The sequence below is a fragment of the Peromyscus maniculatus genome, chromosome 14 (assembly GCF_049852395.1).
Source record: "Peromyscus maniculatus bairdii isolate BWxNUB_F1_BW_parent chromosome 14, HU_Pman_BW_mat_3.1, whole genome shotgun sequence".
Classification (NCBI taxonomy): domain Eukaryota; kingdom Metazoa; phylum Chordata; class Mammalia; order Rodentia; family Cricetidae; genus Peromyscus; species Peromyscus maniculatus.
In genome coordinates, this window is record NC_134865.1 from 71,225,810 (window position 1) to 71,240,989 (window position 15,180).

At 45.4% G+C, this 15,180-nt stretch overlaps 1 protein-coding gene across 2 annotated transcripts in view; it reads left to right on the plus strand.

Annotated features, from left to right (window-relative positions):
* Tdp1 (tyrosyl-DNA phosphodiesterase 1) overlaps positions 1 to 15,180 on the plus strand; it is a 79,959-nt gene that overhangs the window by 35,345 nt on the left and 29,434 nt on the right. For both annotated transcript variants that reach the window (XM_006986863.4, XM_042261035.2), the window contains exons 12-13: positions 826 to 892; positions 2,268 to 2,375. In XM_006986863.4, coding sequence (XP_006986925.3) covers positions 826 to 892; positions 2,268 to 2,375 — 175 coding nt within the window. The remainder of the gene's footprint in view (positions 1 to 825; positions 893 to 2,267; positions 2,376 to 15,180) is intronic.

A 15,180-nucleotide genomic window follows, 5' to 3' on the forward strand; every position in this document is an offset into this window, starting at 1 on the left:
TGTGATGAAGTTCCAAGGTGTGTTTGGAAAGTCACTGATGAATCTGCAATGGATTTTTCTTACTGAAAAAAAAAAGGCAGGAGTGTTTGCTGTATATTTTCATCTCTTCCAGTCTGTGAGAACCTCCTCTGCCTGTCTGTCTGGAAATGACAGAGTGAAAAGGCAAAATGGGCAGGACTGGGTTTTGTCACTCACTACCTTCCCGGATGCCCTGCCTAGGACAAGAACTTAGTGAAATGTTTCATACCTCCCTATGATCGTAAAACAGGCCCAGGTTCTCCCTGTGGTCTTTTCCAATACTTCAAGTCTGTGCGGATACCATCCCCACTGAGTAATTAAGTAACACCTTTTCTTTTCAGATAGTAAACTGTTTACCTGTCTCTTCTCCCAGAGAAAGGAAGCCCATGAAGAGAATGTACCTAATTTGAGTTCTGATAGTGTAGATCTTTGATCCCAACTACTCTGGAGGATGAGGCAGGAGGGTCACAAATTCAAGGCCAGCCTAGGCAATTTTGTGAGGCCATAAATACAAAGTAAAAAGTGCCAGGGATATAGCTCAGTCCTAGGGCCCTTGTCTGGCCTGTGTGAGTCCCTAGGTTCAGTCCTCATTACCAAGACAGACACAGAGAGAGAGACAGAGACACGGCGTGCCTACCTGATGTAAACATGGACATTTTCTTTCAATGAACTATGACTTAAGTGAAGTCATGGAAACAGTTGTTTATCATCTCCCCTCTCACTGTTTACAGAGATTTTCTTCTTAATGAAGACGCCTCAAGTTATACTTCATTATTTTTATTTGTTTTCTTTTCCTTCTTTTGAAAGCCGGGGGCTCTCTTCCCTATGGCATCCAGACAGCTGAAAAACAGAATTGGCTGCATTCCTATTTTCAGTAAGTAATTGGTTCTCAATGCTACTCTTACTTCATTAGGACCAAAAATGTTGTCTCAGTCTGTTCTTTAAAAAAGTACCTTATATAATACAGCTAGATTCTTTCATCTACATATGTTAGTGATAGAAATAATTTAAAACAAGGTTTTGAAAAAATTTTTTGGAATAGGTTTTTAATACCAGAGTAAAATTTATCTCTGTAAGGTTTCTATTTAAATATTGTCGGGCAGAGAAAAAGATAAATAAGAGATCCTGTTGGGTAGTTTATGGTTTACATAAGCAGTGTTTAGTTCACTTTGCCGAAGCATGAAGTATAACCATCCTGACTCTAGTATGTAGGCCACACGGCACACTTGCCAAGTGTAGGTTCTGTGCCTCTGTCTCCAGGATAAAGACAGGGTTTGGTGTGCCAGCAGAGCTCAGGAAACCGGTGATGGGTGGAAAGGGAAAGAGAGACTTATCCTTTCCTCTTCCAGCTACACTTGCCTGTCCCGAATGTTCTAGACCAACCCCAATGTCTTACTCACTTCAGTTGTGGCTTTGCAGCGGGCAGCCAGAAATGAGGGAGGGAGTCCATTTCCGTAGCTTTCTGCTGAAATTCCTGTTGGCCAGCAGCATTTCCATGGTATTCGCTCCAGATGGAGAGCTGTTCCTTACAGAGCGCGTCTATGCTTGGGCTCCTTTCGGTTTCCGATTCTTAGGTTCACTGGGATGAAGAAAATGGTGGCCCACTGCCTGTTAGCTTCAGGGATTATCCCCTTCCAAGCCAGAGTCACTGCCTCATGAGGGAGGCCATCAGGCCTTGGAACCCTAGTCCTAAAGTGTTGGAAATGTGGGAGTGATGCTCAAAGCCAAACTAAAGCATTTCTGAGTTAGCCCTCCTGCCTCTTAGCACTCGCCTGGGAGACGCTGTATTCCGCTCACTCTGCTTCTTTGGGGAAGCTTCTGTGGGAGCTGCTACTCAGTAGTGTGCACTATAGAGCACTACAAGCTTCCTGCTTCCAAGAGCTCACAGTCCACCCAGAGACCTGTGTACACATGTGCAGAAAAGCACAATGACGCCAGTGTAGTGCGCATGTGCATGCTTGCGCGTACACATGTGTGTATGCATGCATGTGTACTCGTATGTCAAAGGACGAGAAGCCCCATGTCCATGGGTTTGATGCCTTTGTGGCTTGTGCTAAATTTCCTTTTTTGTCCCCCTTCCTTTTCAGAATGATTGTGTGTTCTGAACACTGTCATCAGCCACCACAGGTCACGCATCATGCTCCTACTGTCTTTCTAGATAGGATGTTGCTTTTTGTGCACTTCCCTAGCATGAGAATTTTGTTGGTCTTGAGTATTTTCTGATTGGTGGTTTACGTCTCTCCTATCAGCAAGTGGTCCGCAGAGACTTCTGGCCGAAGCAATGCCATGCCACATATTAAGACGTACATGAGGCTCTCATCAGACTTCAGTAGACTGGCTTGGTTTCTTGTGACAAGGTAAAGCTTCCTTCTTTGTCTCATGGGAGGTCTTATAACTTCTGCTCTGAAATTGAGTGGAGTCCTAAAACGTGTTTTGTGACGTGCCATTAGCCCCCAGCCTGCTTCTGTCCCTGAGACTTGGAGGCCTGTGACTAATGTCTTACTGAATGTGTGATCATTGCTTGACTGTTCATGTCTATCTAGATGTTTCTAAGATTTTCATAAACTTTGGATTTACCTCTTTTTATATGCTGTAATAATAATAATAGTGATTAAGCAAACGGACATTTAGGGTAAATACAGAAGAAACATAAAATGTTAAAATGGTTACTTTTTTCTTCTATTAACGTCTCTTTAGATAATTAAAACTTGAGCAATCAAATCTCTCATGTGCCATTTTAAAAAACGTCTTTATTATGATATAATTCACATACCATAAAATCTGTGCATTAAAGTCTACAGTTTAACAATCTAACATGTTCACAGAATTGTACAATCATCACCATAATCTAATTTTAGAATATTTTAATCACCCCTAAAAGGAACTCACTACCCACTGACATTTTTGTTTCTCTCTCTCTTTCTTTTTTTTTTTTTTTTTTAAAAGATAAATTGCTTTGCCCTTTGGAAAATAGAGCTGTGACTAGAACATTATTAGTACCTCGCTCCTAGTCAGAACTCAAGCATTGGGCATCTCTTTGTGATTCAGTAAACTAATTGATGTCAATCACAACTAATTACACTATCACTGAGTGGAATTACTGATTCAAAACTGAAATGGCACCCAAGAACACACTTCCAAACAAAAACACCTTGTCACTTTTTTATGGCTAGCATTTGTGCCTGGTTCAGGGAAGGAATACTGACCCAAAGAGATGGTTGATAAACAATGATGACAGAGGCCACCCTAAAGGCTTTTGCAGCCTCAGAGCATAATGGGAAAACAGACTTTTGAGTGCTAAAAATAAACACTCAGGATGCTTTCTGTCATTTAGTAGCTATATAAACTTGGGGGTTTATTTAATCTGTGTTTGTTTCCTAGTCTGTAAAAAGGAAGAGGTGATGGCTACATTTGGGGTTATTGTGAGCGTTAAATGAGGTGTCAGAACTGGGTACCTGGGATAGAACGGGTCCTCAGTGTGCGGTGGAAGCGGCTGTGTATGATGGCAGTGGTTACACACAGTGAACAGACAGACATGCAGGCAGAATACTCACACACATTTAATTTTTGTTTTCATTAAAGAATGTCTGATCTCCCTCCTAGTAATTGGCCATCATTAAGCAGCTTTCTACCTGTGTAAGGGTATCCTCACCTTCAATAACTCTAAATTTGTGGAGGGGCCGAGTCATTCTCTTTAATATTTCACAGTGTATATGTGTTTCTTTTCTTTTATGTAGTTAATTTGTTGAAAAATGTCTCACAATGTAGCTCAGGCTGGCCTTAACCCCATGGTAATCCTTCTGCTCCATCCTCCCTCCCCAGTGCTGGGATTACAAGCATGGGCCATTGAGCCTGGCTCAGTGCTCGTGTGCGTGTGTGCATGTGTGCGTGTGTGCGTGCGTGCGTGCGTGCGTGCGTGTGTGTGTGTGTGTGTGTGTGTGTGTGTGTGTGTGTGTGTGTGTTGCACACATATATTAGACAAGGTCTCACTGTGTACCTGTAGCTGACCTGGATCTAGCTATGTAAACCGGATTGACCTCAAACTCACGGAGATCCTTCTACCTCTGTCTCCTTAGTGCTGGGATTAAAGGTGTGGGCCATCGTGCCCTGCTCAACCTGTATTCCAGTAGGTGATAAGACACAGACCACATCATTTCTTCATTCAGGAAGTCTGAGTTCTGCTTGTAGGATCTATGTGAACGACTGTGATTGATAATCAAATAAAGCATGGTCCCTATTATTCATAAAAGGCACTAAGTAATGCCCTGTTCTTTCTATATTTTCACTGCTTGTTGAGAGGATGAATGAAGATCTCATAATCATCAGATACTGAATTATTCTCTCTGTTTCAGGCACTATCTGTATTTCATGGAAGGAAAGAAATAGAGTACCTACTCTAGTATGAGTTTTCATTTAAAGTATAATAGGGTAGGCAAGGAAGGCCAGTAGTAGTCTCAGAGAGAGAGAGAGAGAGAGAGAGAGAGAGAGAGAGAGAGAGAGAGAGAGAGAGAGAGAGAGAGAGAGATCAGATCAGGCTATAGCAAATGCAGCAATGTTTGGAGCGTGTCTGAAGGGATCGGAGAAGGTGGTCCTAGGAGGCGATGTTTAAGGTGATGCTGACTGAGGAGTGTAGCAGCCCAACAGGGAAGAACACACTGGTCAAGGGAACAGCTCAAAAGAGGCTCTCAAGCTGGAGGAAGTGTAGAAGGTTGAGTTCTTCCTGTGTGATATGCAGAACTGAGCCGGATAACGGGCCCTCAATTGCTGTGACGTCATCTGATAAGTGTGCTGAAAGCTAGGTCAGGCTGCTGAATGCCCGGAGAGTGGGTGGCTAGGAGGGAGTGGGTGTGGAGAGCAGGGGCTGGCAGTCCCAGAGCCCGTGCTGTTTATGGGGAAGAGCTGGTAGAAACAAACTACCCGGGATGGGGAAGACTCTCTGTGTGGAGCATTGTAGCAGGAATCTTAGATGGTCTTATTAATAAAATCAAACCTGAGGCCAAGTATTGGGGTGAACACTGGAAGATCAGAGAAGCAGAACAAGCCACAACTAACCTCACCTGGCCAACTTCTCAGCTGGTTTTGTTTCCTCAGACTGGAAGCTTCTGTGTCCTCATATCCGAATGGCTCTCAGCTGAACTGTGCTGCTAGAAGCCTGAAAGTTTAACCAGCCAAATGCTTCTAGTTTCTGGTCCTCACACCTTATATACCTTTCTGCTTTCTGCCATCACTCCCAGGGATTAAAGGCGTGAGTCACCATGCTTGCCTGTATCCTTGAACAGATGGATTTCTGCCTCTGGAATGCTAGGATTAAAGGCGTGTGCTACCACTGCCTATCCTAACTATCTAGTGGCTTTTCTGTTTCTGGCCCCAGATAAGTTTATTAGGGTGCACAATATTTTGGGGAACACAATACCACCACAGAGCATACTTCAACACCTCCATCAAGGGGACAGGTTGAAGCGGTAGGACACACACAGGTTTAGAACCAAGCCCAGACTTCAGCTCCACCTCTCAGTATCTGTGAGTGACTGAGCCTCACCACACACTTCTGAAACACAAAGGCAAGGCACAAAAGTGCACTGGCAGTTTGGTGGAGATGAGATCTACAAGCACTCGCCACCGGCGGCTCAGCCTATGACACTCCGCCAAGGGAGCTGGAGTCTGAGTGGCAGCCATGACTATAGGTAACAGTGCTTCTGACAAATATCTCATTGTAAGCATGTAAAACGACAGCTGCTAGTAGTCAGACTGTGGTAATCACCCTCTCTACTAGCCCCTCCGTCAGTCAATTCACAGTGATGCCACAGACTGTAGTAACCTCAGAATCCATCATCGGATCTTTGATCCAGCCCCCTTGGTCACCTGGGTGACCACTGTCGAAATGGCCAGCCCTCACCAACATAGAAGAAACAAGTGTTGTCTCTGCTCTGCAAGTGTATGAAGGGAGGGAGGAGAGCGAGCTGACCCCCACTCCGCGGCCTCACTTGTCTCTTTTGGTCCTCTCAGAGTTTTGTGAGATGGCCTGGGCCCCTCCTCGACAGAAAGCTGAGGAGTTGAGGCAGCTCCACCAGCCACTCTGAGAATACCCATTACCCGCGTGGTGCTGTGGGAACAGAGGAACACTTTACAGTTAAATGGGAGAGGTTGATGAAGCCGCTCATGGCACGTGTATTGTTTGGTCCTTTGATGCTTCCCTGGCTATGCTGCGCAGGTATTTTCTTCTTCCCTAGTAGAGCCTAAACTTGCGTTCATCCAGCGCTTGGCTTAAACATGGCCTCCTCAGCTGGTTGGATTCTGCAGTCTCCTGGACTTGCACATCATCAACGTGCCTTTCCTGTCTGTATAGCTGTTTATGTGGTTACTGGTTTCCCCGTAGGCTCTGACACCAAGCCTGTATCCGTCTTGTTCAGCACAGCCTGGCACCTGGTAGGGAGCCTGACATGCAGGAGAATCTTGGTACAGGTTTCTTATCAAGGTTAATTAAGGAAGGTGGAGTTGAGGTGGTTATGACGAAAGATCTACCTAGACTTGGTGCAGAGATTGGGAAAGGAGCTTCAGGGATGACCCCTGAGGCAGGAATATGGCTGGAAGGTAGAGTTCATTGTTGACATCACTATAGACACTGTAGAAATGAGATGGTGGCTACAGGGGGATGATAGATTTGATTGCAGGCCTCGCTCACTGGTAAAGTCCTGTGTAGCATTTGTGAGGTCTTGGGTCCCATCCCAAGCACACATAGAAATAAACCTAGTTGCATACTTACTGTAGTGAGACCTTCAAGTGGGATTGTCTATTCTCCACCGAGGTCTGAGGTTTTATTGTGTTATTTTTGGTGAGGCTTTGGTTTGGTTTCTTAGTCCTCTCTCATGCTCATCGCTGATACCATAAGGCCTTGTGACTTTTCTGGGAGAGAGCAGAGCAGACTACTGCCTGGTGCTGAGGAATATCCAGGAAATACACATCAACAGGACTTCTCACTGCCAGGCACAGTGACAGATACTTGTAATTCCAGTCCTCTAGGGTCACCATGAGCTCAAGGCCAGCCTGGACACTGAGGCAAGAGCCTGTCTCAAACAAACCAGAGGGGAGGTTTTTAATATGTCCCGTTGCCGACTAAGCCATCTTAGTAAAGGTTGAAGAGCATTGGCCATGTGTAATAATCCTCCTTCGACATTAAAAGGACTAATTATCCATTCATTCTGGACATCATTCTTAGCCAGTTATTCACTGTATCTGTTGCTATATGGAGCACTTACTAAATACGAAGCACTCTGCTAAGTGCTAGGAGCGAAGTAATAAACAGCCATCGGCCTGTTTCTGATGGTGGGAGTTACATAAAAATCAAACAAGTTTATTCACACAGTCAAATGGGGATGAGTACAATATAGACAAATAAAATAGAATGGTAATTTATATGCACTGACCTTCATTTGAAGTCTTCAGGACCAGATGAAGTTCAGGAAGATCACATAATTCATGTGCAGTCTATTAACTTCCCTGATGGTATCTGGCCCAATATCCCATGGCAATTGTTTTGGAAGTGACAGCATTTGAAGGAGACTCCCAAACAGTGGGGGCTCCTCCCCAGACCCAGGATCAGGCACAAATCCCACCCAAACACCCGTTTTCACAGAGAGATCCTTTATTAAGTGGGGAAGAAAAGTTAAAGTGGCTGCTTTCTGACTCAGAAAACAGCAGCAAATGACCTTGTAGGTATAATTTTTTAAGAGGCGGAAAAGGGGAGGTCTGTGTTAGAATGGACTAGGATGTGGTGGTAAAGGAGATGGGGGATGGGGCAGAAGGGAAAGGGGGGAGGGTTATTTGTCCCAGAGGGACAAAGGACGGCCTCTGGATAGAGAGGAGACACATGGCACATAGGCAGATGGTGGTTTATAAAGGTGAAGGGGGAAACCCCATGTTAAGATGAAGTGTAATTTTAATTGAGCATGTTAATTAGGTTGAACCAAAGGGGGCTTTTGATTGCTGGACTTCGGTAGTCAGCCTCATGAGGAAGAAGTGACCAAATAAGGAAATAGACCCTGGTGGCCAGCTTCAGGAATGTGATCTCATGATTTTTATAAAGGCATAGGGAATGGGGGAGAAGGGCAAGGTCTGCCAGAGCCATGCTCACCCCGCTCAAGCTGGCCAGAGTCCCTTCAGCTTTTGCTACTCAGTGAGTAGGAAGATCAAGTTTTGCTGTCAGATTAAATAAATCAAGAAAAGGCTTTTCTTGCAAGTTGGCTTAAGTTGCTTGTAAATTTAAGTTAGTGTGTAGTCCTTACAGTCAGTCAGTAAGCACAAAGCTAAGCAAGGTACATGGAAGGCCAAGCAGTGGGGCTCCATCACCCATATTCTGGACCACTGTGTATAGGGTGGTGTGGACCTAGATAGGTGCTGCTTCTTAAATGGGAGGTCAGGGAAGGCCTTGTTGTGTCTGCGAGGCAGCAGTGAGTGCTGCTGAGTCAAGGAAAAGAGAGAGGTCGGAGAATAGCTTGTGGCCAGCTTTTTTCTGTGTTGGAAGCAAAATTGCCAGGGAAATCTCCTGGAGTTCCTGAAGCTTTATTAGTTATAGTCCTGTAGGCAGAGCTTGCTGTCCCACCAGCCAATTCCCAAATAACCACACAGAGACTTGCTATTAATTATAAATGCTCAGCCAATAACTTAGGCTTGCTTTTAGCTAGCTCTTATAACTTCAATTAGCTCATCTCTATCCATCTGTGTGCTGCCCTGAGACTTGTTTACCTCATCTGTGTGCTTGTCATGTTGCTTCTTCCGAGTCTGGCCGGCAGCTCCTCAGATACCGCCCTTCTCCTTCCCAGCGTCCTCCTAGTCTGGCTCTCCCACCCAACCTCCTCCTGCCCAGCTATAGGGGAGCCAGCTCTTTTTTAATCAATGAGAATGATACATATTTACAGTGTACAATGATTGTTCCACAGCACAGGCCTGTGGGAAAGAGTTCCACATCAGTGGATTTTATCCTTTGAATTGGCTGGAATCCAGAAGTGCTTTTAGAAGGTTTATTCCGGGCTGGAGAGATGACTCAGTGGCTAACAGCATGTACTGCCCTTGGCAGAAGACCCAAGTTTGGATCTCAGCACCCATGTTGGGTACTTCACAACCACCTGCATCTCCAGCTCCAGAGAATCAGACGCCCTCTTCTGGACTCTGGGGGCACCTGCACTCAAATGCACATAACCCCCCCCCCCTCCACCTAACCCCACCACACTCACAATTAAAACTAAAACTTTTCTGTTTTGAAAAAAAGCAGTTTATCCTGGGCTTTAGAATAAGAAAGGGTTTTAATGTGCTTAACTTGAGCTTATGAAAAATAGTGTGTTTCTCAACAGAGCACTATTGGTATTTACTCAAAGTATTCATTAAAGTGTGTAGAATTGATAAAAATGATAGCCTTATAAAGGATTAGCAGCAGGATCTCAAAAGATCTGAGTTTCTAATCTACAAAAGTGTATCTGTCGCCTTAGAGGTGTGCTTTGCTGTTGTATTTACTGCCCAGATCTATTTACATGTTATTTCCCAGCCACCTGTAAGTGAGGACATTGGCTTCCTAGTCTTGAGGATTTTGTTTTCTATAAAACAAAGGGTTTTAGAATCAAGCTATACATTCCCTTCCCTCCTCTAAAAAATATTACTTTGTGTATATGGATATTTGCCTGAATGTAAGTTTGTGTACCACATGCATGCAGTACCTCTGCAGGCCAGATGGGGGCATCAGATTTCCTGAAACTGGCATCAGAGGGTTGTGAGTTGCCAGTGGGTGCTAGCTCCAACCGGCTTCTCTGGAAGCAGCCAGTGCTCCTTACTGCTCAGCCGTCCATCCATCCCTCCAGCTCCTTCTTTAAAAATGTATTTTAGTTTGAGTTAGGGCCTCACTAAGTTGTCCCGGCTGGACTTGAATATGCAGAGTTCTCATCTCAGCCTTTTGAAAAGCTAGGAGTAAAGACATGTACCACTGTGCCGGGTTTAGCATGGTCCCTCGATGTCACTTCACATAGCGTTCGTTCTCTCTCTCTCTCTCTCTCTCTCTCTCTCTCTCTCTCTCTCTCTCTCTCTCTCTCTCTCACACACACACACACACACACACACACACACACACACTCACTCACTCTCTCTTATGAGCAGTATACTCCATGGGTAAAATGTATAGTAAATACATATACCAGTGACATGTAACTTGTTACTGCTGTCAGTTACTGTGTACAGTATATATATCACTGTGTGTACTAGGAACTTGACATGGCTGGCAGTGTATTGGGTTCATTTACGCCAGCATCACTATCAATTTAGTCATGACTGTGCTAGCACTAGACAGTAGGGGTCTAGTGTGTTACCGTGGGCCACTCCCGTACGCGATGTCTATGTTTACTGAGATGTCATTGTTCAGTGTTTCACGATTTGAATCAGAACCCTTGAAAGACTTTTTAAAGTTGGTAATATACATACACAGTTAAAAAAAAAAAAAGGAGGGGGAAATAAAAGGTAGAGTGCCCTGCGTTCCTCTTCCTGCACCCTAGCTACTATATTCTTCAATCTGAAACTGTTACCGTTAGTTGGCTCAGGTGTTTAGTAGCTTCAACAGCCCCAAGATCCTGTCCAAGCCTAGTACCCCTCAGAATGTGATGTTAGCCAACCATATTATTTGAAGAAATAACCCGAACCAAGATCCAAAGACCTAAGTCCCAACTTGGATTATCATTTGCTAGCTTTGCCATTTAAATTTTGGAAAATAACATTTAGAATGTGGGCTTTTTATCTGATTTAATGGAATGTTCTGAGACTAATGATAGAAAATATATGAGAGTGTTGCCCATTGAGCCATATAATGCGTTTAACATTAGTCAGTTAGGCCTCTTTTGATTCATGAAATCAATGTCTAAAACCTTTATCTGATTTGCATCTATAACCCATTAACATACAGTTCATGGCTGACGGACTCATCTGGGGGGGCTGCAGAGATAGATCAGTGGTAAAGAGTGCTTGCTGCTCTTGTAGAGTACCAGAGTTTGGTTCCCAGCACCTCTCAGGTGGCTCACAGTTACCAGGAACTCCAGTTCCAGGGGATCCAACACCTTCCTCTGGCCTCCCATGGGTTTCTAGCACATGCATAGCATACACATGAATATGCATGCTCGAGTGCTCACACACACAAATAAATCCTTGGGTTTTGTTTGTTTGTTTTTTGTTTTGTTTGTTTTTTAAGTCTTTTCTGTAGATTACAGTTTCTAAAAAAGAACTCAATTTGAGGCTAATTTGATGATTGATGAGAATTATCCAACTTGAAGATGAGTACATCCTGAACACCTTTAGTCCCAGCACTTGGGAGGCAGAGGCAGCCAGATCTTGGAATTGAGTCCAGCCTGGTCTACATAGCGAGTTCCAGCACAGGACTATACAGGGGAACCCTGACTCTAAAAAACGAACAAAACCAAGTACCTCCAACCAGATGCCTGTACTTCAGACACTTAGAGCTGGCAGTCTGGCTAGTCTGGCACTGGTGGCTCCTTCCTCCCTTGCCTGGTTGTTGTTTGCATCTATGGCAAGTTCTTTATGGTTTTAATAAGGTTTTTTCTTTCCATCTGTTTTGATCCTGCCATGAAATCATCCCGTGTTTGATGAGCATCCTGTGGTTACGGAAATCACCAGTGCATGACGACAAATACAGTCGTCAAATTTTTACTGCAGCATCAAGGAAGCAAGAAGCAGAGCTTTAGGAAGAAACCTTAGCTAAGAAGATTGGGCCTAGACGTGGCTGGCAAACCCGATGGGAACAATTATGGGAGCTATGCATTGTGGGAGGCAAGAAATGAGGTGGTTACTAACAGTAGCCGGAGCACTGTTACGGTTGCCTAGCAACTGACAGGCAGGGTTTGATAGAGATGAGCAGAAATGTTGGTGCTGCCACTCAGAGAAAGCGAGACAAGTGCTTGACGACAAAATCGCTGTTGGCTTTTTGGAGAAACATAAAAGACGTTCTCCTCCTCTGCGTTGCTGTATCACTCTGGAATTCTCCTTCCCTGCTGTCTGCTCCTTAGAGTGTGAAGCAGTGGGGTTTTTTTCCCCTTTCCTTTGTCTGTGATTTTGGAGGAAATCAAATCGGATCACACAAAAGAATTCTTGTAGATGTTACTGAATAGACTTGGTTGCCTGGCGCCCCCACGATAACCAGGGTTCTTGGGTGAGCCTTGTGTGCTTTGTTACAGATAATGTTATCAGCCCTCCCCTACAGTCTGCAGATGACTTCTTTTGTACTTTAGAGATGATCTGAGGCCACTGGCCCCCTTCGCTTTCTTGCATTCTGGTACAAGCAGAGCAAAGACAGCATTTCTTTGTTTGTGTCCATGTGAGCCAGCCTCCAGAAACATTGGCCCTGGTGGGAAAATGTTTGAGATCCTCCCCTAGGCCCGGAAGCCCTTGGTGTGCTGACACGCGTAGTCATGAGGTGTACCTGTGGCTTGGGATGAGATGCTCTGTGTAGTCTCCCTCCGAGGACTGGCCTCCAGAGAAAACCCAAATATATGGTATAGTGTTTACTATATGCTGGATAAGCCCCACCCCCTTTTTTTATACTAACTCTAAACCTCTCAGGAGCTGGGTCCCAGTCTTATCCTCATTCTAGGTCTGTGGGAAAAAAAAAAAAGCATAGAGAACTTAAATAGTGTGAGCCAAATGACCCAGTGTGTAAGGTGGGGAGACCTGAAATTCAGGCCCCAATAGTCCATTGTAAAATTTTTCTGCCTAAGTTTTGCATATGGACAACAGATAAGACAGGCAAGGGGAACTTGGAATCTAGTCAGTGTCATCCCGTTGACCTCTGCTTTGAGACTAGCGCTGCTGAGTGAAGCCCGGGAAGAGCACAGCTCACGGACTCCGCTCAGCCCGTTGCTCAGTGAAGCTGCAGTGGCCCAGTTTCCCTCCTCCCTGTAGTTACTGCCACAGGGCCAGACCTCACGGACCTCTCTCCAGGCCCACTGCCCAGTGTACCCTGGCTTCCTGCCTAGCTTGATTTTAATTTCTGGCCCAGCCAGACACAGGCCTGTCATCCTAGCCACTCAAGGGGCTGAAGTGGGAAGATTACAGGTTCAAGGACAATCTGGGCCACTTAGTGAACCCTCTCAAAAGGAGAACTGAAAAGAAGGCTGGGGATATAGTTCAGTGCCTTGTGTGTGTGCGGCCCTAGGTTCTGTCTCTGGTTCCTCACCCCCTAATGTTTCCACCATGGCTGTAGCTTATGGCCTTTGCTAAGTGAGTCGGGTGGCAGTGTGGTCTTCGGGCCTGCAGTGAAATAGCACATTAGGATAGTGTGTGCTTCCAGCAGCAAAGCCACTTCCTTCCTATCCAGGAAGCAAAGCAAGGAAGAAGAGAGACCAGAGCCCCAGAATCACCCTCAAGGGCCTGCATCCAGTGACCGCAAAACCCACCTCCCAAATCTTTAGCACCCAGACGATTGGGACGCACTTAGCCAAATCACACTGCTTATCAAATCCTTTCTGCTGAACAAAAGAGTGCTTCCTGAAGCTGCCTGCCGTTTTTTCCCTGTGGGAGTGATCACCCTCTCCCCTAACCATGCTCTCTGCTGCTGTCAGTCAGTACCCCATGGTTGCCCCTAAATGCTACAGCATAAGCACACGCCCTAACCCCCCTCCACCTGATGAAGCTATCAGTAGTCACAGATAGTCACAGAGCAGCTATCAGTATCCCATCCCAAGGCCCACACACCCAGCATGATATCCTGAGTAGGTTTGAAAAGTGTGCTTGCAAATGTCAGAAGAAATGGATAAAAGACTGAACAATCATTGGACACTTAACAAACGATGTTGGACAAGAGAACCAGCCAGATGACTCAGGCTGTAGGTGGCATTTGCTTTTGCATGATGTGGCTGAGTTTGGTAGGAACAGGCTGGATGGTTAGAAGCCAGGGAACTTCGATACTCGAGAAATTTTGTAAGCTGCCAGGATGTGACTAGAAAATGGACATTGAGTGAGCATGCCACAGTGTTTTACGAGAGCTCTGAAGTTTTGGGCGTCATACCCCAGCAAAGCCTGGCACAGACAGATACCCCGTAGACAACTTGTTGAATGAAGGAGCAGAGAGACAGGACACACAAAACCTGAAAGGCAGCAGCAGGTGAGTTAAGACCCCCAAAACTAGGAGCCAAAATAGATTGTTTCTCTCTGTAAATTAAAATTGTCTCGAGTCTTTTGTTACCCTGAATGTGACTGGCGAGAGGCTTCAGGATGCGTTAGGTAGAGGAAATCATGAACCTGAAGGTCCTGGGTCATGTTAGGAGGGGAGAGAACCATGAGCTGGCATAGAGCATTGTGTAGGGAGGTGTGGGAGAACAGCCAGAAAGTTATGGGACCAGTTTTGGAGGCAGGAGAGATTTTAAACTTTCCAGTTGGGATCACCGGAGGCTTTGCAGCAGGGGAGCCAGCCAGGTGATCCACAGCGCTTCGTTAGTATCACTGGGAGTGTCAAGTGTTCAGCTCTATTGTAACTGCCACACCATTTGTGATAAAGAGCACTGTCAGCTTTCTGAGATCTAAATGGCCGAGGTGATATCACACCTATCTGTGAATGTAGAAACAGGTACAGCGTTTAAGCTGCTCGTCTTATAAATAGTTGAACTGGATCTTGGATCTGTCTTTTGTTTCCTCCACATCATACTCTTTTGCTGGAGTATGTCCATCTGTGGATGGACGACAGAGACTAGAACACGGAGGCAGGAAGTCCTCCTGAGACACTGATACAGACTGCTAAGCCTGGGACCATGCGTGACAGTGGAAGGTGGGAAGAGAGGAAGTCATTCAGCCAGACTAGGACGGAAGGGTCAGAGTGGTAACAGACTGAGAGCAGGAAGGAAGCAGCGTGCCGCCCTTAAGGTTAAGCATGCCTTTGTGGCAGTTACAGATGTTGTCAGGCTCTGGGAGCTGGTTATAGGCCCCAATAAGGCTATTCCTCAGGCTGTCTCAATGGGTATCAATAGTAACCTAGTATTCCCTCCAGAGCAATAATTCTTGGTGCTATTCATTGTAAAAACTCCAAAGGTATAAGAAAAGGTCCCAGCAGACTGTGCCACTATGGGACCCAAAGAAATGACACCTAGGTACCAGGTTTCATAAACTCAGGGCCATCAAAGGGTGTGA